At 26.2% G+C, this 22595-nt stretch overlaps 1 protein-coding gene across 1 annotated transcript; it reads left to right on the forward strand.

Annotated features, from left to right (window-relative positions):
- Nucleotides 1–10861: 10861 nt before the first annotated feature.
- On the forward strand, nt 10862–12358 carry LOC108331180 (homeobox-leucine zipper protein HAT22). The gene is made up of 3 exons (XM_017565823.2): nt 10862–11385; nt 11588–11667; nt 11855–12358. The coding sequence occupies exons 1-3, from the start codon at nt 11047–11049 to the stop codon at nt 12138–12140; spliced, it is 705 nt and encodes a 234-aa protein (XP_017421312.1). The 5' UTR covers nt 10862–11046; the 3' UTR covers nt 12141–12358.
- The last annotated feature ends 10237 nt before the right edge of the window (nt 12359–22595 follow it).

The following is a 22595-nucleotide window of genomic DNA, read 5'->3' on the forward strand; positions in this document are numbered from 1 at the left end:
GTGGGCTCTAGTTAACCTCCCAATTAAAATGAATTTGTTACAGTTAGTAAAACTTAATCGCCATTAAATAACGAGTAGTAATTTTTTTCTCTAAGTTATCTAATTTACTAAAAATGTTACATCCAAACTAAGTCATCGAATAGTGTATTAATAACAACAAAACAAAATATTTAATCATAATTATTTTCAATTAAATAATTTCAAAACGTTAAGAAATTTCTCAAGAGAAATTAGTATCATCAAACAGGATTTTAGTAGGAGAGTCAAACCTAAACTTGTGAGTGTTTTTTCTTTGAAATCCTTGACTATTTATGTTAATTTGATTTGACTCGATATTTAATAATTTAGACTTTAATTCTAGAAAGATAAAACGCGTATGTATGAATATGATTATGATTTTCAGATGAAAAATTTGTTTTGAAAAAATGTTCTACTCGTGTAATGTTGTGATTGTGAATGCATGAGCATGCAAGTGCGAAAAGAATAATGAAAATACATAGATTCTCTTGAAATGCATCAACATCAAAACCAAAAACTCAACCTCTTTTAAATGTAAATTCTATAACGTGTTATCATTAATTGTATTGCTAAATTTCGTAAATGTTTCTTCATTTTCTTTTCCAACGTTGCTCTCATCAAAGAAATGACATCTCTCATGGTGTCGTTTCTTACGTAGTTGCAAACGTTGGTACATTGTATCTTCACTTTTTATCATGAGTTTTATATGTTTATTATTTGGAATAATTTGTTGGAGATTGTATAGAAAGAAAATGCAAGAAGTATTACAAGAAATACAAAATATACTTAAAGTAAATTATGTTAAATATAAAATGATTGAAACAAATCAACTATAAAAAGGTAAAAGAAAAAAAATGAAGTGTCTAAAAGTAAATTATTAAAGAAAATAGATTATAGAATATTGAAAAAAAGAAAATAAATTGTAAAAACCTAAATTGAAATGGTTAAAATATTGTAATAAATTGATTTTTTGGAATGTTTCTGTGAGTTGGAATTTTAATTGTGTTCACAAGTTTCAAACTTTATTATAAGATATTAAATCTAATATTTCGAGTATAAATAATTCTTATGCATGAATTTTATTGATCTTCAGTGTTGATTATTTACTCTTCTATCTTCTCCCTTTAATAACATCTTGAACTTGATTATTTAAAATTTATAGCATCTAAATTTGAGGACATTGAAATACTGCAAGTGTTACGGAGGAACATTATTTCAATAAATCAAAAGAATCTATGAGGTTACAAACGTACTCTAATATTTATCTTTTGATTAAAATGAAAGAAGATAAATACTATTTCTTAAATTAATCCAACTTCTTATTGAATTTTTTATTTAGTTCAATTTTTCAATCTCGTGACATAGAAATGGAATATTTTTTTATCAACAATAACTTATATATTATGTACAAAATATTTTAATTTTACGTACAAAAAATATCAATAAAGTGAAATATAAAAATTTTAAATACTAGAAATGAAATATTCATAATTTTTAAAACTAATTCAATTTAAAACAAACAATTTTTTTCTTAGCAGGAAATCATATGTTATTCTTTTATGGACATTTAAGCAAAATCATTTTTTTTCAATTTTTAATGATAAAATCATTCTTTATTATAATCAGTACAAGGTTTATCATTAAGAATGAAAATTTTTCTTCCACGTTATGACATTTCAATTCAAATTTTCATCAATTCACTACAAAAAAATTATTAAATAACAATTAATTTAGAAACAAAAAATAAATAAAAAATAACTAGTCATTATATTGACTAAATTAAACACTATTTGGTAAATTAAAGATTATTCATATATAAAATAATCTCTATTATTAATAATATATTATAATTAGTTAGCGAATCAAATTCTAAATTAATATCAAACATTAGCCATCAAAATCTTATCTATTTACTATTGTTATTTATTATTAATAACAGAAATTATTTTAGATATTAATAACTTATAGTTTGTAAAAAATGTCTAAATTAATGTAATGACTAATTATTATTTTGTCTCTAAATTAGTTGTTATTTAAAATCTAATAGTAGTAAGTAATTAAAAGTTAGGAAATAATGTTGAAGATTAATTAATTTATTATTAATTATAGAAACTATTTTAGATATTAATAACTTTTAATTTATAAAATAATGTCTAAGTCAATAATGACTAAGTATTTTTAGTCTCTAAATTAATTATTATTTAATGAATTTCTAATAGTAATTATAATTTCCATTTCAACATTCTTTTATTATTAAGTATATTCTATATATATTTTAAATGACTTTAAGCTAGAATAAGGAAAAATAGCTCTATACGTTTTAACTTTGACCGATTTACAGGCTTAATCTAAATTTTCTTAATAAAATTATACACAGATGATGGTGTTCTTTTAATAATAATTGCTTCATATTTATAACGAAAAAAATATCAAGTCTAAGGAGCTCTGAATACAATTAAAAAATTGCTTTCAAAACCTTTACCATTAAGTTTCATTAGACTTTATGAGAAGTTATTTAATGGCCTTTCAAACGAGTCTATAAAAGTTAGTTTTTCTTTTTTAATTAAAAAGGATTTTATTAATTAATAAATAATTTTAAGTGTTCTTACTAACAATCTGTCAGAACCCTTAAATTCTGTAAAGAAAGTGGAAGCCAGGGGAAGAGTGAGAATTTAGAAATTCAGAAAGTGGAAGACAGGTGTAAGCAGCAGAGTGGACCGATCGATTTTGACGGTAATATTTAAGTAAAAGTTTTAAATCCGGTGCCACTTTCTGCATGCATTTTCTTCCCCAACTTTCTGAACTCTCATTTTCTTCTCCTTCTCTCTAACTTCTCTCTAAACTATCATCTTTTCCTCCATTGATTCTCACGTTTCCTTCAGCCGATCATTAATTAGATTGTTTGAAGTTGGCTGGTGGCAAAGGTTCTCTTTTCAATCGGTCAAGTGGTGGTTTGAGCTGGTAGGTCTTTCTACTTCTAAGAAAGTTTAGTTTAGAACACATGCAAACTTAGTTTCTGTTTGCATGTGTTTATTTTCTTCTTCTAAGATTCTGATCACGTTTCTGGCTTTGTGATTGGTCTGTTTTCTTCAAAACAATGAATCTTAGCTTTTGAGAGTTTTGGTGTTGGACAAATTTCTGTGCGGTGAATATTTCTTCTGTTAAGAGGTAAGGGAAGCTATTTAATTTAATTGTGTGTGTGATGATTCTGTGTATGTATGGAATGAATTGATTTGATGATTTATATATGACGGTAGGAAATGTATGTTTCTGGGTTTTGGTGGTTCTGTTTGAGTCTATAAGAGTTATGCAGAAAAACTGTGTGTTCGGTCTCGACCGTTCGGTCATGGTCAGTTAATAATTTATCAATAGAGTTAGCATTTTAGCCTTACCAGTGCATGACTGCTCGATTTTTAGGTGAGTGATTGGTATCTTAAGCGTTTATGATTATGTATTAATGATTAGTCTTACCGGATTGGGTACTCTTGTTAGTGATAGTTCCTATATTAGTGTTATATCTCGTCCTTGTACTAGGCTTAAAATACGTAGGTTCATAATCAGATACAAGTTTTTGTGTACAATTCAATCGTAATGTTTTAATGTTCGGTTTCCTTAAAAGTATTAGGTTTGAGGAATAGTTTGTAGAAGTAATCCTAAGTGTTCGGATTAAGTTGTAATTATTCATCGTAGGTTATACCGTTTAGTTTCGTGGTAGTATCTTAGTTGGTTCTAGTAGTCAGATATTTCTCATTCTTACTTAGTGAAATACCGTTCGGTCTTGTTTTGTGGATAGTTGAATATCGTTCGGTCCTGATTTGTGAATAGCTAAATACCGTTCGGTCTTACACCAAGGGTTCAGTTAAATAATAAGTGTTCGGTATAAGCTCTAGTGTTCGGTTTTTTAATAGTTAGTGAGTTTCCGTTTGGTCGTATTCAGGGGTTGTATTGTTATCGTTCGGTCTCCTTCTATGAATGATTATTTTATATTTAAATAATATTTTCGAAGTGTGACTCTGATTATTTGAGATAATTATATGGAAGTAAGGTATTTGTTTCATGTAATGTGAAAGAGAATTCCAAGGAGGAATGTCTCATTGAAATGTGTATTGATGTAGTAAAGTATGAAAATTCACGGAGTTCATCCTGATATTCTGATGATTACTAATTCTCAAGTAGAGATGGGTAATGCATTGTGTGAGAATGACAGGAGGTCCTAGCTCATAGGTTCTTGGGTGAGTTATAACGGACTAACCTCGGGTGGAAGCTGATGGTTTTCCAATTACTACACCACCCGAGTGCATGAACGACCTCAAGCTACATATTCATACAATCCGGATGGTCAAATCAGGTGTTCGGTTTGTGCATGTATTATAGGGTTAAATTTGTATATGTCTATTTGCTTTGATTTTGGTATGCTATAGTGTTCGGCTTTGTATGGTTTGTAATTGAATGAATTGTATGTATGCATGTCCAATTAAATTGTAGTAGCTTACCCTTATTTCCTGTTTTGTCCATGTTATCGTTCGGTTTTCTCTTGCAATGATCATCCTTTTTGGATGTGAGCAGAAGGGGAAGAGTTTACACTGGAACAGGAGCTGGGCGGCGAGACTCCTGCTAAATAGGTCATGATTGTTCGGTCATAATAGTGTGGATAATTTTGGGTGAACCGTTCGGTCACTAGTTTCGTTCTGAAAATATAATCGTTCGATTATTTGTGTAGTTTTTGGAGTAGTATAGGAAGCTTTTGTAAAGTTTTAAAATTTTATGGTTATTTTGTAATAACTGTAAGTTTAACTTTATTAATAGAGTAACTGTTCTATCATATTATTATTTGTTGACATCTGTATATAGTTTTAAGCTATATTTTTGGGATGTTACCCTATCTACTAATCTTTATTTAAGATAAGTATCGAGTATATAATGTTTTAATATACAGTGTTTTCCGGACTATAAAATAAAAGTTCTTTAAAATAAAAAAATAAAAAACAATTTCAGAGATATGTAATAATAAATCTTTTTGCTAGAGTTAAGTTTTCCTTGGAAATTGCACAAAAGAAAATATATTTTTTAATGAAAGCACGTTCTCAAATAAAATTATAAATAAATGCATACAATGAAATTATTGTGATTCTACACCTCAAACTTAATATTCAACAAAATTGTTATTACTCAACATAATTTTTTTTTAAAAAAATATAAAAACTTTTATAATTTTTTTAAACAAAACTACAGTTTCTCTCCTCCATTTTTCTTTACAAACACCTATATAAGTTTTTTATACATTACAAAAAAATTATTGATTGTAATAAAACTGTCCATTCAAATATTTATTTTTTAATGCTTTTTCTTTTTTCTTTTCTATGTCATTCAATGCGAAACTTTATTTAATAATAACAAGTTTTGGAAATGATTACAAAAAATATTTTCACTTCATGTGTTTTAAAAGATAAACTTTTACAAAACACTTGTAATTAGAAGAATGAATCTCATATCATATGTATATATTATTTGTTGTTTCCTTTCATTCTAATTAATTCAAAAATATTTAACACCAGAATGACTTTAGATAAGACGGAAAAATCATAATTATTATAATATTGTTAACTGTACCAAATTATAAAGTAATAAAATGAAAAATTTAGATATCATTTTTTCAAGAAACTAATGATCGAGTGAAATTATGATTCTCTGTTGATTTAAGCAAATAACTTTGAAATAATGAAACTATTGGTTTTTTTTTTTTTTGCATAAAATAAATCTAATTCATAAAAACAATTAAATTGATTAAATGAAATCCATGGTAAAGAGTTCATTTGATGTTGAAATTCATGTTCTCATTTACGTTAAAAAAATCAAACAATATGTCGATAATTTTTACTCTAACATTCACACGACAAGTTAACAAGTCTTAATGTTCTGGTGACAAGTTTAAAGTTATTAATAAAAATCTTAATGTCTTAGATCTTTTTATTAAAAAATTTCATTAAGTTTGGATGTTTAGAATGATCAATAACTAAATCTTGATGTTATCTCCATGTTTAGAGTTAAATCTATTTGTTGTTCTATCATAGTTTAGGTTTGAACATCATGTCCAATAATTAGATATCTATAAATATGCAATCAATTAATTATCATATAATTAAAATTAAAAATAGAAAATATTGAAAAACATAAATCACAAAAAGTTAAAGATACATTAAATCAAATCTCATGAATATGTGAGTTAGTTACTCTTGTACATTATATATACTAAAAAAGAATAACGATGAATGCCTCAAAAATGTGTCTCTATGGTTTCTCTTTTAGGATTAGTCCCTTATTTTTCAAAAGTGAGTTAATTTTTAAATATGTGAAAACTTTTTTATAAACTTTTAAAATGGACAATTCATTCATAAATTTTCTACTCGAATTTGTAATTGAAATTACCAATTCTATTAATACTTTAATTATGTTAATAACTCTCCTAAATCTATTCAGATTTCTATTTATATGTACAATATTTCATAAATAAAAACAACACATTTATCTTTTCAAAATATCTAAATAAAACCTTAATTATCTAGAAGATAATAAATAAAATACTAATAAAAATAAATAAACATAATAACGCTAATTATCAACATGTCTAACTGTAGACCATGAATTCCTCGTCATGATTTAGATTGTCGTGAGTAATAAATAATTGTAAATATATAATAAAACTATTACTTAAAAAACATGACTATATGTAATATTTTTATAGCCAATTCGATACCATGTGTAAAATATGGTCTTTATTTATACATTTAGCCCACCTTCATTTAATAATAAGATTGTTTTAAGACATGAAATAAAATAAACATGTTTTATTAATATAGTGAGAATAAAATATAATAAAAAAATTGAATTTATTAATTAAAATGTTTTTGATATATAATGGCACATAATTCAAATAGTCTTCTCTTCTTACACTATCTCAAGATAAAAAAAAAATACATCTTACTAAATTAAAATTATTATAAACTAAATCAACAAACACAAACAACACCAATTGATATACAAACTCCAACAAATAGCATCATTATTTGATATATATATGATCTTCACATACAAACTTCAACAAATAAAATAAAATTTGTCAGTTCAATAAAATAGAGAATCATGTTATCAATTCACTAGATATCATAGTCTAGTGTTAGTGTATAGGTAAAGTTGCTATTATTACTACCATATTTTGAATTAGGAGATATCCATCATCGTTTTAATGTGATATAGTAATTTTTAAACTTTCATCCTTTCTTGTTTCTTAATTCAAAAAAATATTTTGTTTCTCAATTCAAAAAATTCTTTAGTGATATGGAAACAATTTTATCTACTTTATAGTATCAAAATGTTATGACCTAGAGTCTTTTAGGTGATTTTTTTCTTATCTATACCATAATATTTATATTAAGTTGGATTATTCTTAAATTGACTTTTATTTAGATAAATTTATTCATTTGCATCTCACAATAATAAATTTTGGATAAAAATAACAACTAAGATTAAGAAGAGAAAAGACATTTAAAAAAATTATAAATTAGAAAAGTCGAGATTGATAAAAATAACATTGTTTTTTTTAAATAAACTTTTTTCAAATCTCAACCTCTAATATCCAAAACATATTACTGAAATTGCAAACATTTCTTTTATTAGAAATAACTAAAATCTCAACACACACATAAAAATAACAAATCTTAATTTAACAATGAAATACACTCACATGATTTCTTTTCCAATTTTCCAACTATAATGTGCACCATTCATTGTTATAAAGTGTTTATTCATTCATTTTTTATGTTTTCTTTCATTGTGTTTTTATTATTTTTAAGAAAAGGAACACACAAATTTTACAGCTACAACATTTAATGCTATGCAAAGAGACATGAATGTTTCTTTACAAACCAAAGAGAATGTTCATGAATTGTCTTTTAAAAATAGCATAATGATAATTAGTAGAAATTTCCTTAATTATCATCTTAAACTTAAACATGTAAAAGATAATTTATTTTTTTTCTTTTAAAGTTAATAAATAGAAAGAAACAAATATCAAGTACACATCTTCCAATGACAGCATTTGCCTTTGCCCCGGGTAATCCTATCATCACTCTTTAGCCGTTTCTTGTTCATTATTCATCAATTCAATAGGCAAAAGCTAAGTCACAGTGTGGTCCAACCTCACTTACGATTCAAAAATAAAATCATATTATTTATCTTTTAATAAAATATTATATATATAAAATAATTATTAGATACATAAATTATCATGACAAAGAAATTGTTTTATCAAAAGTATTATATTATAAAAATAAAATACACTTGTGAGTTTGTTTAAATATTAGGTAAGATCCTAAGAAAATGTAACTTCAATCAGGAAAAATTATCAGAGATTTTTTTGAAACAAATTCAGAAGCAATAAGTGAGACATGAGAGGGAATAAATAATTAACTCCCTAAAGTCAAGTAACATTAATACTGAAACAGTGTTTATCTTAACCAAAATCATATTAATGGATGGGGTTTATGTCAACTAATCAGTTTGCTACTCCAATAACTTAAAGTTAATGACAATTTATTGCATTTAACTAAAAGGCCCCCCATTTTCCATCAAATTACACTCAGAACTATTCCATCACATGTTGGGAATTTTATCATTGAAAATGGGACCACTTTGTGGAATTTTGGCTCCTATTTTTTAGACTCTGTTGTCATCTTAAATTTTAGGGTTTGTTTCAGTGGATTAAGATTTTTATTTTTAAAAATGAATACTTTTTTTAGTTTTCTTACTTTAATTTTTTCTTCAAAACTTCACAAAAAATATTGTTTTATATTAAAGTTTAATAGTTTGTGATGAGTTTTAAATACAAAATGATTTTAAATGGGTAGTCTTAGGATGTTTAGTAGTGATTTTTTTAGAGGGCTTTATAAGATTTGAGATGCACATATTTGAAGCAGAAAAAAAAAAGAGTACTTTTATATGAATTTTGATATATTGATTGACAAGTTTTCAGTAAAGAATTTGATTATTTATTTTAGCTATATTTTAATATTTCATTCGTTTCAATATAATATTTGTTTATGATTTTTTTAAAAATTAAGATAAAATTTTAATTATTTTATTTTTAAGATAATTTTAATTTATTCTCTATTTAAAGTTCAGATACTTTTTAATATAAAATGAAATATATATTTAAATAAAATATATCATCGTAATTAAAATTTTAAAAGTAAAGATAAAAATATTTTTTTATTTAAAAACGACAATTATAAAGGTGAAAAAAATATAACGATAAGAATATCAGGTACAATGATTATAATTTCGTAACTTACTTTTAACATATTATTTAACATCTATTGACTGAAAATCATACACTATTGTGAGTTTCAACTGAAAATCATAAACTCTTGTGAGTTTCATTCATTTAATGATTTATTTTTAATTATTAGTTAATAATTCAAAGTGTGTTAAAAGATAAGAGTGCGTTACCAATACTTTCCCAAAGACTAAAATGCACTTTTAGTTTCTCTTTTTTATTGTTTGGTTTTAAAATCTAGTTTATATTAAGTTCAAAAGTTTCATTTTAATTTCTTGAAGTTTTTAAATATACTTAGTTTGCTTTTTGTTAGGTTATTACATTAACTTGATTATTCTTGGTTAGATGAAACAACATACAAAACATACCATATAAATCACCCTTTCTCATGTCAACAAAATTAACAATATTATAATGACAAGGCTAATAAATTAGTTTAATGAAAAACAAACATTTTACAGTATATCAAAGTTGAAAAGTTAGTAAAAATTTAAGAGAGCAAAACTAAATAATAAATAAACAAATGAAATACTAAAAGTGTACATTTAGTATTATATAATTCCAATCAATCTTTTAAGTTATGCAAAGTATTATTTAAAACTTATGTATAATAATTTCAACATAATAAAATGACTTTAAATATATTTTCCAATTATTAAAATAATAACAATAAAAAATAATAATCTCATCATATTTTATTAATGCTGAATGATAAGAAAAAAATATTGTGGTATATAATTAAATAATCAAATTAAAAATGGAAATATAATTAATGTAAATATTAAAGAGTAAGGCTACAGTGTTATTTCCATATCTATTTCTGTTTCTTTTTGTATGTACAAACCATAAATATCAAAGATTAACCCTTGATTTATTTAACTTTACATATATTTCAACTTATTCTTAATTATTTAGAAATGAAAACTGTGATATCAAAAACTAATATATTCTGCCCTAGCCATAAATAGTATTATTAAGGCTGTATGTTTCTATTCTTTATTACTTTCAGTTTAGCTTTTGGTGACAAGTTTTGTTGAAGCAGTGTAAAGAGCAATGATGTCTAATTATTATAATTTTTACTCAGTCTTTAGTAGCTACTGGAACTGAAAATGCAAAACAGAAAGTTGTTTTTTAACATTTAAAAATGCAATTTTTTTAATATTTCAAGATAGCCCGGAATGAAATATTACAGGAGAAGCTTATAAAGACGTGATTAGAATAATATGAACGGAAAAGGAAGAAGATTGAGAGTTGGGTTATGGAAGCAAAGCATCTGACCAGACAGAGAAGTATCATAGGAAAGTGTTGAGAAAGATAGGACCTGGTGACTGACTCAAACAGGATTGGAATTAAAAAAATGGAAAAGTCAAACATTTTATGTAATTAAGAAAGTTTTGGTTTCCTCAAAGGAGTCAGAATTCTAACGCATGCTTTTACTCCTATTGCCCCCATTTTATTGTTGCTTTTAATGCCCAAGTCCTCCTTAGTACTACCAATATTACTCTCCATGCACCATTTCTTTCTTTCTTTATTTTAAAACAAAAGTGTTGCAAACAATAACTGATACAACAAAATTCAATACCAAGACCAAACCCCAATAATAAAAGTGTTGATATCACCTCTTTCACAACCCCCTAATAACTTTCCCAATATTTGACCCCTTCTCTATCTCTTTCTCTTTCCCTTCTTTCTCTGCCATGGAAGATGATGAGGCATGCATCACCAGTCTTAGCCTTGGACTAGGAATGGGGAGCCATGTCACCAAGAAGGAGAAGCAGAAACTCCCTTCTTTGGACCTAACGTTTCAGATTTGTCCAAAGGGGGAGCAGACCATTCACGTGGATAAACAACGACAACAACATCTTCTTCATGATGATAAGGCAAAAGGGTTGTTATGTTTGAAGCACCCCACGGAAAATAACAGCCCTGATAGCAGCAACAACAGCAGTAACGGCAGCAGAAAGAAACTGAAGCTTACCAAGGACCAGTCAGCCACCCTTGAGGATATTTTCAAGCTGCATAGCACTCTTAATCCCGTATTCATTTCTCTCCCTTTCACCAAACAATTTTTTTAGCAGTATTCTTTCTGGTTTTTCTTTTTATTTCATGGAAGCTAATTAAACTGCATGTTGAATTATCGCACAATAGATTGTGTTGTTGGTTTTTATTAGAATCTTTCAGAGGAGATGATTAATCAAAGGGGAATTATTTATGGGTTGGTTTTGGCTTCACATGCAGGCACAGAAGCAGGCACTTGCTGATCAATTGAATTTAAAGCATAGACAGGTTGAAGTTTGGTTTCAGAACAGAAGAGCAAGGTATGGTGTATAGATCATATATGGCTTTTATGAACCTTAAAAATGAGTTTCAATCTCTGGAGTTTTGGTTTTATCTCATTGTAGCCTTAACATTTCTCTCTTCTCTGTCAAGTTTACCATGGGATTTTTTTAAACCTTTTCTTGTTGACTTGACTGTGTATTAAACTGTGTTTTATTGACTTTTCAGGACCAAGTTGAAGCAAACAGAGGTGGATTGCGAGTTCCTGAAGAAATGTTGTGAGAAACTAACGGATGAGAATCTGAGACTGAAGAAGGAATTGCAAGAGCTGCGTGCACAAAAGATTGGACCAAAACCATTGTACATTCAACTGTCGAAGGCCACAACCTTGAGCATTTGTTCATCGTGCGAGAAAGAATTGAAGCCTAATGAAGGGAAGAAAGGAGGCATTTCCGATGTGGTCCGAAACAGCAGCCAAAAATTGCAGAACAGCGTAGGGGTAAAGGGCATTTAGAGGGTATAAGGAACTCATAATTTGATGAAAGATAATTGGAATGTCAGAATCAAATATTGATGATTAATCAGGAAAGAAGGAAAGTACACATCCTCAGTCCCCACATCGAATAATATGTATAGCCGTGTAGGACTGCGTGTGGTATAGGCCAGCTAGCTCCATAGTTAAGTTAACTTTCCGTCTCTTTCTATTCATTCAAATACTTCAAATTCATCAAAATTAACAAACAATCTAATTTCCTTTATTCTAAAATGATGAACTGTTATTATTTTCTATCTGATTGATGAAAAGTTTCTATTTTTTTTCCTGAATTTCATCTTTTAAAACAATACGTAAAAATGTTATTAATATAAAAAAACGAGAAAAATTTATATGGTTGTCCAAATATTTTTCTTTAAAATTTCTTTGGTAAATCATTGTGTTTAAAACTTCAAAAAAAAAAAAGAAATACAAAAAGAATAAATACGTTTTTTTTAAGTTCAGTTCTACCTTTTTTAAATAATCTTGTTTGTTTTTAGTTTAGACGCTGTTTTTATAAATTTTAGATATAATACTTTAATAATAGAGAAAATAGCATCGGTAAAATTAAACTCTAGATAAATGTGAAATGTTGGAAATGTTAGTGTATATATATATATATATAAAGCTATATATATATATATAAAAAGCTATTTCTTTTTAAAGAACTTAAAAGTAATCATTAAATAATACTAGCAAAATATTGCCAGAGAGGAAAAACTATATTTGGACGGTGAATTTAATTAGAATACTTTTAGAAGATTGATAATTTTAATGATAATAATAATTTTAAAATAAAAAAATTGTGGGTAGTTGATTTCATAAGAAGAAAATTATGCTTGTGTTTTCCATGACGTGAAAGATGGGCATTGACGTTCAAATTCTTCGTTGAATGACTCACTAGCAAATTCAATATTGTTTTCTTAAACCTTCTTTCCCAAGAAAACACGTTGATAAAGAACATTATATGATATATTAAATATTAATCCATAATATTTTATATATATATATATATATATATAAAATATGTATAACTTCCCATACACTGTAGTAATTATAATTAAAAGAAAAAAAACTAACACAAATTGGGCGTTAAGAAAACGTGTTATAGTAACCGAAATGAGAATTAAAAAAAGAAGAAAGAAAGAATGTTAGAGAGATTATGATTAAGTATTAATTATTATGTGTAATGATTATAATGTATATCATAGAATATTAGTTCGAACTAGTCAATTGTCTTGGAAAAGTTTTGTGTGTGAACTAGCAAGATCAGTTTTGATTTATCTATGTCTCTTTCATGGTTTGGTTTAATTAATTTTATGGTCAATGGACTAATCCACAAAACAAAATGGTCTCAATTTAATCACAATATGGCAATGGCCATTGGTGGAAAAAGCAAGGTCTTTGACAAGCAAAGAGGAAGACACAGACTTCACCATCTTCCTAGAAACTCCTTATAATGAACCTTCCCACCTTATCTTTTTCCATGTCAATCTTTTGCATATCATTAAGAGAATACTTTCAAACACATAGTATTATCCAAATTTTAATCATTACTAAATATTACAATTATAATTTTACAAAAACAAATAAATTCTCTAAAATATTTTTTTATTTTTTATTTAGTTAATGCAAGAGATTAAAAAATAAGATTGGAATGGAGGGATTGCACAAAAAATATACATAACAATAATTTTGAGAATAAATAATTATATATTGTTATATATTTCTTTATTTGAACTTAAAAACCAATTAAGTCAAGAAGTTATTATTCACTTGTTAAATATTAATGAGTAACAGAAAACAAAGTCACTAATAAGAGACGTTTATCTTTAGCTTTGTCTTTTTTTAGGGGATTTTAATGGTTTGTGAATAACCGATAACAAGAACATTTTAATGGAAATAACATCGAGAGAAAACATTATATTAGTTTAAATTGTGAAAAATGAGCATTAATTGATAAAAAAAATTACTTTTAATTTTTTAACTGTTATGCTTGAGGAACTGAAGCAATAACTTTTCTTTTTGACCTTTTCTTAAATGCAATAGTAATTAAAAAATTTGACTAGGAACGCCCAAATTTGTAGTTCTTAATTGGGTCTTTGACGGTATGTTCTTTTTCCTGGGAAATCTGCTCAATTAAAAAAGTGAAAAGAAATTAGAATATATATATATATGAGCTATGTAAGTAGATATTTAGACAAAATGAGATAATACCAAATTAAATATATGAAATAAAGTACTTTTTTAATTATCTCAAATTCTGAAAAAAAAAAAATATTATAAACAATATTTGAAGTAACATTGTATATCTGTTCTTCCATATATTTTGTTAGTATCTTCAAAGAAACATCTGAAATGACTTTTGAAATAACATATATAATTGTTCATGTGAAAAATAAAATAAAATAAAGGAAAACCTAATTTTTCAGTTTGTCTGGATACTCGGATTTTTCCATTGTTTTGCTTCAGAAAAAGTTAAAAATTGTAAAACTACGGACTCACTATAATATAAAAATTACGAGGATTTAATTTATAATAATAGGTGGAAGATAAAATGTTAAGTTTCAATACTACACTACTCACTTTGAATATTTTCATATAAAACATTATAATGTCTAAAATAAAAATTATAAAGAAAGTAATTGTTGGATTTGTAAAGGAATAAACTCTAAATCTCCCTTGCTACTTTTTTTTTCGGATCTGGTATCATACGTAAGGAAAAAAATCACCACCTAATACTAAATTAGTAGACAAAGTATCTTAATTTAGAAGAAAAAATATTTAGAAATTTAAAATATTTGGAGAAATATTAGTTTGGAGCGAGAAAAAAAAAAGAGAAGCATTACAACTATTTTTTTTTATAAGCAACATGATGATACTTGAACAATATAACTTGTTGCTCAAACAAAAGTTTGTTGTTCAAGCTATATGTGACTTCATACTAATTTTCTAGAAGTTTGATAAGATGAATAGCTTTGGTTGACGTGATTATACACATATTGATGCTAATAATATATGTTTAATTGAATATATATATATATATATATATATATATATATATATATATATATATATATATATATATATATATATATATATATATATATATATATATATATATATATATATATATATATATATAGTTAACTTGTCATTGTATTTTGTTTTTTTGTGTGTTTATTGATGCTGTTATGATCATGAGTGTTTCCAAGACGATTAATTTTCTATTATCTTTATTAGTATTTTGGCTATGTATGTGCTTGGGTCATATTGAATTAGGAATTGAGAGCATAATATATAAAATTGTATGTTTTATTATACTTTAAAATTATTACGAATTTTAGGATGAGGACATTTATTGTATCAAAACAAATCTAATGTTATATCTTATGTCGATCTCATGCCTGTGAATGGATATGTATTTGTTAAGTTAAAATAAATAAATATAATTTTCTTACATAATTTTGTTTTTGTGTTTTATGGAATGACGTTTGGACATTTTCCTTCTCTTATACGTAGATTACGTATGAAGACCATAAACATCAAAGTATCACTATGTCACAACATCGATATGTCTCACATCAGTTAGAAAATGTCAACATGGAAGTAGAGACATCTTAGGTAGCACATCAACCTGTTTCTCCGACTGAAGATCTCTAAATAACTCAATTCCCTAAAAATAAGAAGCCATCTAAAAGTCTTCTTAACCAAAGAAGCATATATATTTCACATTGTTGTGTGCGTATTTATTTTCAATGATGTCTTTAGCTACCAATAGATTTCTAATAAATTTTCATTGATGACACGAAATGACCACTAACTACAATATCTTAAATACTTATGAAAATGATTCAAAAATGATTTTCATGTGTTTTATTTCTTTGTTTATGAAAATAATCTTTGATGTTCCACACCTCCCATAACAAAAGTTTTTGTTGTCCAATTTTTTAGTGATTAGCTATGTTTAAACAGTTCATTAAAATAATACTTTTATAAACCTGCATTACAAAAAAATATAAAGTCAGGTTGAGATTGATATATGAATGTTAAATTGTGCATCGATACAATTCATAAATAATAACACAATTTGTGTGTAATTCGAATTTATTGATAGATTGCTAACAGTAAAAAATTTATCAGTAAAGTGATCATCGATGAATTTTAATAAATGAATTACTCTTTCAAATTATCCGTCTAAACACAATATTACCTATTGTTGATTAAGACTATGACTTTTTATGATATATTTTTTATTAAAAAAATAATAGGAAACACTTATAATATTATAACCAATACATAAATTACACACAAATACACATAAAAAATAATTATTATGTTATTTTTGAAGTTTTTTATATAGTCTTTTCTCCAACTGCATAAGTATTTTCTTAGCAAATTGATTAGGGCATTTTTTTTCCATCAAAATAAATAAATATTAATAAGATATATATACAAGATGCATTATGTAAGATCCATAAAAAAATATTTACCTTAATAGTAATAAATTTCTTTGTGAATGGAAAATATAATAAGTTTATAAAATGTGGAAAGATTAATAAGAAATTTTGGTAGCTTAATTTGTAAGACTCATGAAAAATATTTATAATAGTAAATTTTAGCATTTTATTAGTAATAATAATTTTAATGGATAGAAAAATGTAAATTTTGGATATAAAATTATAGAAATTTTAGAAGGAGAGGTTCAAATTTTTGGTAACTTATTTAGTAAATTTTTTTAAATTGAATAGTAAAAAGTGAATAGTAAATAGTAAAAAGTGAATAGTAAAAATAAATTTTCAGCATGAGGATTTCTTAGCATGGAAGAAAGTAGTAGGTAGAAACTAGGATCAGATTTGGTGAGTAAATGGTTAAAATATTATTTTTTAAATAATATTAAAATAATAAATAATATTAAAATATTAATGAATAGTAAATTTTTTTACCTATAAATAGCCATGGGAGGGAAGGGTATTTTGCACCAAGAAAAGAGGAATCAAGTGAGAGCTTGAGAAATAGAGAAGAAAGAGCTAGGGAGAAATTTTTAGTTGCAAGAAGAGTAGAGGTTCTGAAGGGTTTCGGGGAAATAAATTCAGATCAAGAGGAATCTGGAATAGAGGTAGGGGAGTTAACTTATCTAAGCTTTTATATTATGATTTAGTACTGTTTTATTACTATTCATGTCTTGAAATTATGTATGAATATTGTTAATGCTTACTGTATGTTTATCTATATTGATATTCGGTGTAAATATTATATACTGTTGTTTTGAATCTGTTGATAAGAAATTTGTTAAAAACTAGTTGAGGAACACTTTGGCTAAGGAAAGACTTGGTACTTAAGTTGTCCATTGTGACGCACCTCTCTTTCCTGGAAGTCTACTCGACAGGTTTTTAACTTAAATCTTGTGTACAGATTATGTACTGTTAAATTATCATGTAATATATCTTGTTGGAATATATTCAGTTTGTATGATTTCTGAAATGATTGAAGTTTATTTGATTTGAATTTATGCATCTGAACATGTATGAGTATTATGGGGAAATGTCGTAAGGGTATAATATGAGTCGAGGAATGTGAGTATGGTATGAGTCTCGCGGAGAGATTCTGTAATGTCATGGTATGTGTATGAGGATTATGGGTAGATTTCGTAATGGTATAATATGAGTTAAGGAATGTGAGCATTGTATGAGTTTCGTGGAGAGATTCTGTAATGACATGGTATGTGCGTATATGTTGATGTTGAGGGTCATGAAGTTGGAGGTTATCCTGATACTCTAATAATCATTCAGTCTCAAGTAGAGAATGATGAATTATGTGGTGAGAGGGGCAGGAGGTCCTGGTCTATGTGCCGGTTTAGGACATAGTGATGGGACTAACCTTGTGAATGGTATGGAGGGCGGAATGTCCTGGTCTATGTGTCGGTTTAGGACATAGTGAGGGGACTAACCTTATGAATGGTATGGAGGGCAGAATGTCCTGGTCTATGTGCCGGTTTTGGACATAGTGAGGGGACTAAGAATGACATCACAAGTGAAAAACCTTCCGTTGTATCGCTCATCAACATATCGTTGGGATAAGTGCCTATTGAATATCGTGGGGATAAGTGCCTATTGGGTATTGTGGAATGAGTGTTTATTTGGGTATTGTGGGATGAGTGTCTATTGGGTATTGTGGGATGAGTGTCTATTGGGTATTGTGGGATGAGTGTCTATTAGGTATTGTGATGTTTATTAGGTATTATGGGACGAGTGTCTAATAGGAATTGTGGTATGATGGTATGAGGGTGTCTGACATAATTTATATGATGTTTGTAACGAAGTAATTATACATGATTTGTTGCATGTTAGCTCACCCTACTTGTTTGTGTTTGTGTATGTGCGATGATCGTATAATTCGTTATACGGGAGTAGATGAAGGAATGTCGTTTGATCCAGTGACGATGTTTGACGTTGCCGCTTAGTCGTTTTAGGAGTTCTATTTGTCATTAGTACGTTAAAATACTCTGCTACGTTTAAGTTTAAAATTCTGTAGCTAATTTGAAGATGACTGTAATTCTTAATACTCTTAACTGCTTTCACATATTATGCATGATGACGTCCTTTCTATATATGCATGACGTATATTTTTGGGACGTTACACATTAGCATTGGTTTAGGGATACAATCATATCCTCCCAACTTGTTTTTATCCCAACACAGATATAATTAAAATATCAATTCAGATTATCATTTAATTTTTCTTCAAGTTTGACAGTTTGACCAACACAGCAAACATGCACTTGTTTTAGTTCAAATTTCTTTTAAGATTGTATTTCTAAATGCAAAGGTTGTTCATATATATTGTGTTTTTATATCCATCTTTTCAGGAAATGCTCTGTTTAACACTCATGTTTTCTTCCTTTCTTTAATTTAGGTAGGTTTGATGTTGTACAACTTTGTCCCAAGCCTTCCATTGACGTTGATTGTGACTCTCCTCCACAGTAAGAGATCTGTACTTCTTGCAGACATATCTTTCCTTAAAATTTACACCTGCACACAAAATACACTCATGCAACACAAAAAATATCTAACTTAGTGGGTTTTTAATATTATTAGTTGGATATCTATTACTAGTTGGATATTTATTAAAATTTAAAAAAAAATTACTCTGAAACCTTTTATTTTTTAAATAACATTTTTTTATTTATTTTTATCATTTTGCTATATAAGAATCAAACCCTAGTATAAAACATTTAGAATAAATTACAAATAGTTCAACTGATTGATATTTTCTCTCTTATTAATGTTGAATGAAGAAATGATCTAAACTCGGACTCATTCAATAAACTTCATACATATAATCATGTTACCAAGTCAAGTAAATTTGATACAAGACTGAATCACACGAGTTAGTGTCACTAATTTCCAATTCTTCAAACACATGGGTCGTATTAGTTACTAATCAAGTTTTAGATAAGTACATTTTTAGTACTGATTTATAGTTTTGGTATTTTCTTTAACTTTACATGTGAACACAACTTGTTAAATTCTAACCACGTGATCACATTGGGTGGTGGAATAAGTTTCCTTTAAATAATTAATATTATGTTGAAAAGTTTAACCTTCACTCTTTAACATTTCCTCTATGATTACAAGTGCTATTATAAAACTGATAAATGAGCAAGGTCAAATATATATACATATATATGATTACTATGTAATTAAGAAAGTTAATTGATTAATGGACCACCTTTCACAAGTTGAAGAAAGAGGAAGGTTATCAACCCTTTGCTTGAATTTGTCTATTAAAACTGTTTATTGTGTCTGAGTAATTAGGCTTTTAGATAAATGATTAATTGCTAGGGATGTGAAATTGATTTTTTTTTTTATTTGAATATAAAAAGTTTAAAACTTCGGGTTAAAACTCATTAATCAAAATATTATTGTATTGATTTCAAAAATTTTAATATTTAATGAATATTTTTGTTATCACGGTCTTAGGGTTTTTTAGGGTCGATGATTTTTCCTATTCTAGTGATAGTTTTAGTTTATATTTAAATCAAATAGAAAATATTAAAAGGAGCGTTAAAATAAATCAACACACACAAAAAAAAATTATATTATATAAAAGGATTACTTTATGTAACAACGAATATTATTAAGGAAAAGGGTTTTTAAATTGTTTAAATTATTTCCCACAATATAAAATATATTGGATGGTTTACTGATTGAGAGTTATATGTTAAAGTTAATTAATTATAAAAAAATAGATCATTTCCTTCCTAAGACTTTTCCATTTAACCCTTCCCCTGTAATTATAATAAATTTGAAAACTATTACTTAATCATGAATTTGTAGAAGTGCTTACAAGTTCAAAGTATAAATTTATGGGATTAATTTTATAATGTATTTCTTTTTTATATATCTTACAAGCAATTATCTATGCTTACAAGCAAACATAGGGAAATAAGTCTCACGAGTAACTGTTCTATGATTTAGTTCAATTATCGTGAAATATTTTTTGACAAACCATTAAAAAGATTTAAAAAAAAACCCTGAAGTGTTAGACAATTAAAATCTCAATTGATGACTTTAGTGGTATATTGGATGTTTAAAAATATTGTGTATGTTTTAAAGGAATAAGCACACAAACTCCAAAAAAAGATCTTAATATACAACCTACTCTTTGACTCATGAACGTTTATTTCATGGTGATCATTGAATCAAAATAATTATGGAGATAAAAATTTCTTTTTCCTTAATAAAATTAGTGTAATGTGGTGAAATGTAAGCTGAAAGTCAAACATATCTTTTAAAAAACTGTAATTTCAATGTAACACATAAGTATTGGATCATCATGGGTTCTTTTGTGATACCTATAAATAAAGACTTGAAAAAATAATGAAGAAAAATTATGTTCATAAGCTCTTATTTTTTCATTATTTAAAGCTTTTTAATTAGTATTTGAAAAACTTCTTATATGTTGGTCAACTTGTAAAAGAGTGTGCTATGTCGTTTGTATTTGTGCCAAATTATTCCAAACAAAGACCAATTGTATTTCATATTCAGTTGAGTGTGAGGCCTTAAATAACTTTATTAGTTATTGCATAGTTTTTGAAAGATTTTGTGTAATTAGTTTGAAACAACATTATGTAAGACTTTGTGTACTTTATAAGTTATAAATGATAATAAAAAATAATTATACACATTTAATTGTTTAAAGAAATCCTCTACAATGCATTAAAGAACTAAACGTGACATAGGTTAGAAATAAGCCATTATAAAAACTCAAATGTCCATAGTCTCTTTCTATCACTCACAATATTTTCCTAAGTTGTTTGTAAAGATATTCTAGAAAAATTTTAAGACAAATCTCTTTAATCATCAAAGTAAATGATTTGCCAATGATTTCACAATATTGGATTCTTATTATGGACATGCAATATTAATGTTATTTTTGCTTTTGCAAATATAATTGGTGTAAAATCCTTATTGTATTTTAAAAAAAAAAATATTTATGTATGATAAACACACTACAAAAGTTTTTGTAGTTATAGACAAAAATAAATTCTTTTAAAACTAAATTTATTAACAAATTTAGAGTTTCAATTATCGATGAATTTTTTTATTGGTAACGAATTCATCAGTAAGATCGATTGATAAATTAAAATTTTTATTATCGATATATATTTCTATTGGTAATATATTTGATAATAAATTTTATTGTAAATTTTTTTATATAATTTATAATTTTTATTATCGATAAAAAAATTTCATTAATGAGTTTGTAAGCAAAATGAGAAAAAGAATATTAAGAAAAGACAAGTGAGAAGAGGAAGAAAAGAAGAGGAGGAGGAGGATGAGAAAGAATAGAAGGAGAAATCAAAACTAATGATAATGATGACAACACAACTCAAAAGGGGTGGATTTAATTATGATGTTTATCTACGACCAAACTTTACCAATTTTATCAATGGATTTATGATTTTTAATAAAATTTATCGATAACCATTTTACCAATAAATTTTTTATAATTGTTATTATAGGTAAACTTGAATTATTGATAAATTTTTTGTAATTACTATGAGATTGTGTCAGTGAAAATTATATTTTTCTTTTAAGAAATGTAAATGAATTATATACTAAACTTTCATTATTAATAAAAAAAACTTTCCTATAGTTTAAATTTAGTATTTTATAATCATTACACTAAATTAAGGTATTTATCAAAATATATTATTATTATTAATGAAATTCATAATAATACGATAATGTTTCAAAAATATTATAAGCCTATAATATGAAAATATTTAAATATGTATCAATATTTATAATAATTTTAAAATAATTTATAAGTATTTATATATATACTAAAAAATAAAAAATATTAATAAAAAGCCTAAATAATTATTCATTATAAGACCATTTCTAAATAAACAAGAGTTATTAAGCCGGA

This window comes from Vigna angularis, chromosome 4 (genome assembly GCF_016808095.1).
Source record: "Vigna angularis cultivar LongXiaoDou No.4 chromosome 4, ASM1680809v1, whole genome shotgun sequence".
NCBI lineage: Eukaryota > Viridiplantae > Streptophyta > Magnoliopsida > Fabales > Fabaceae > Vigna > Vigna angularis.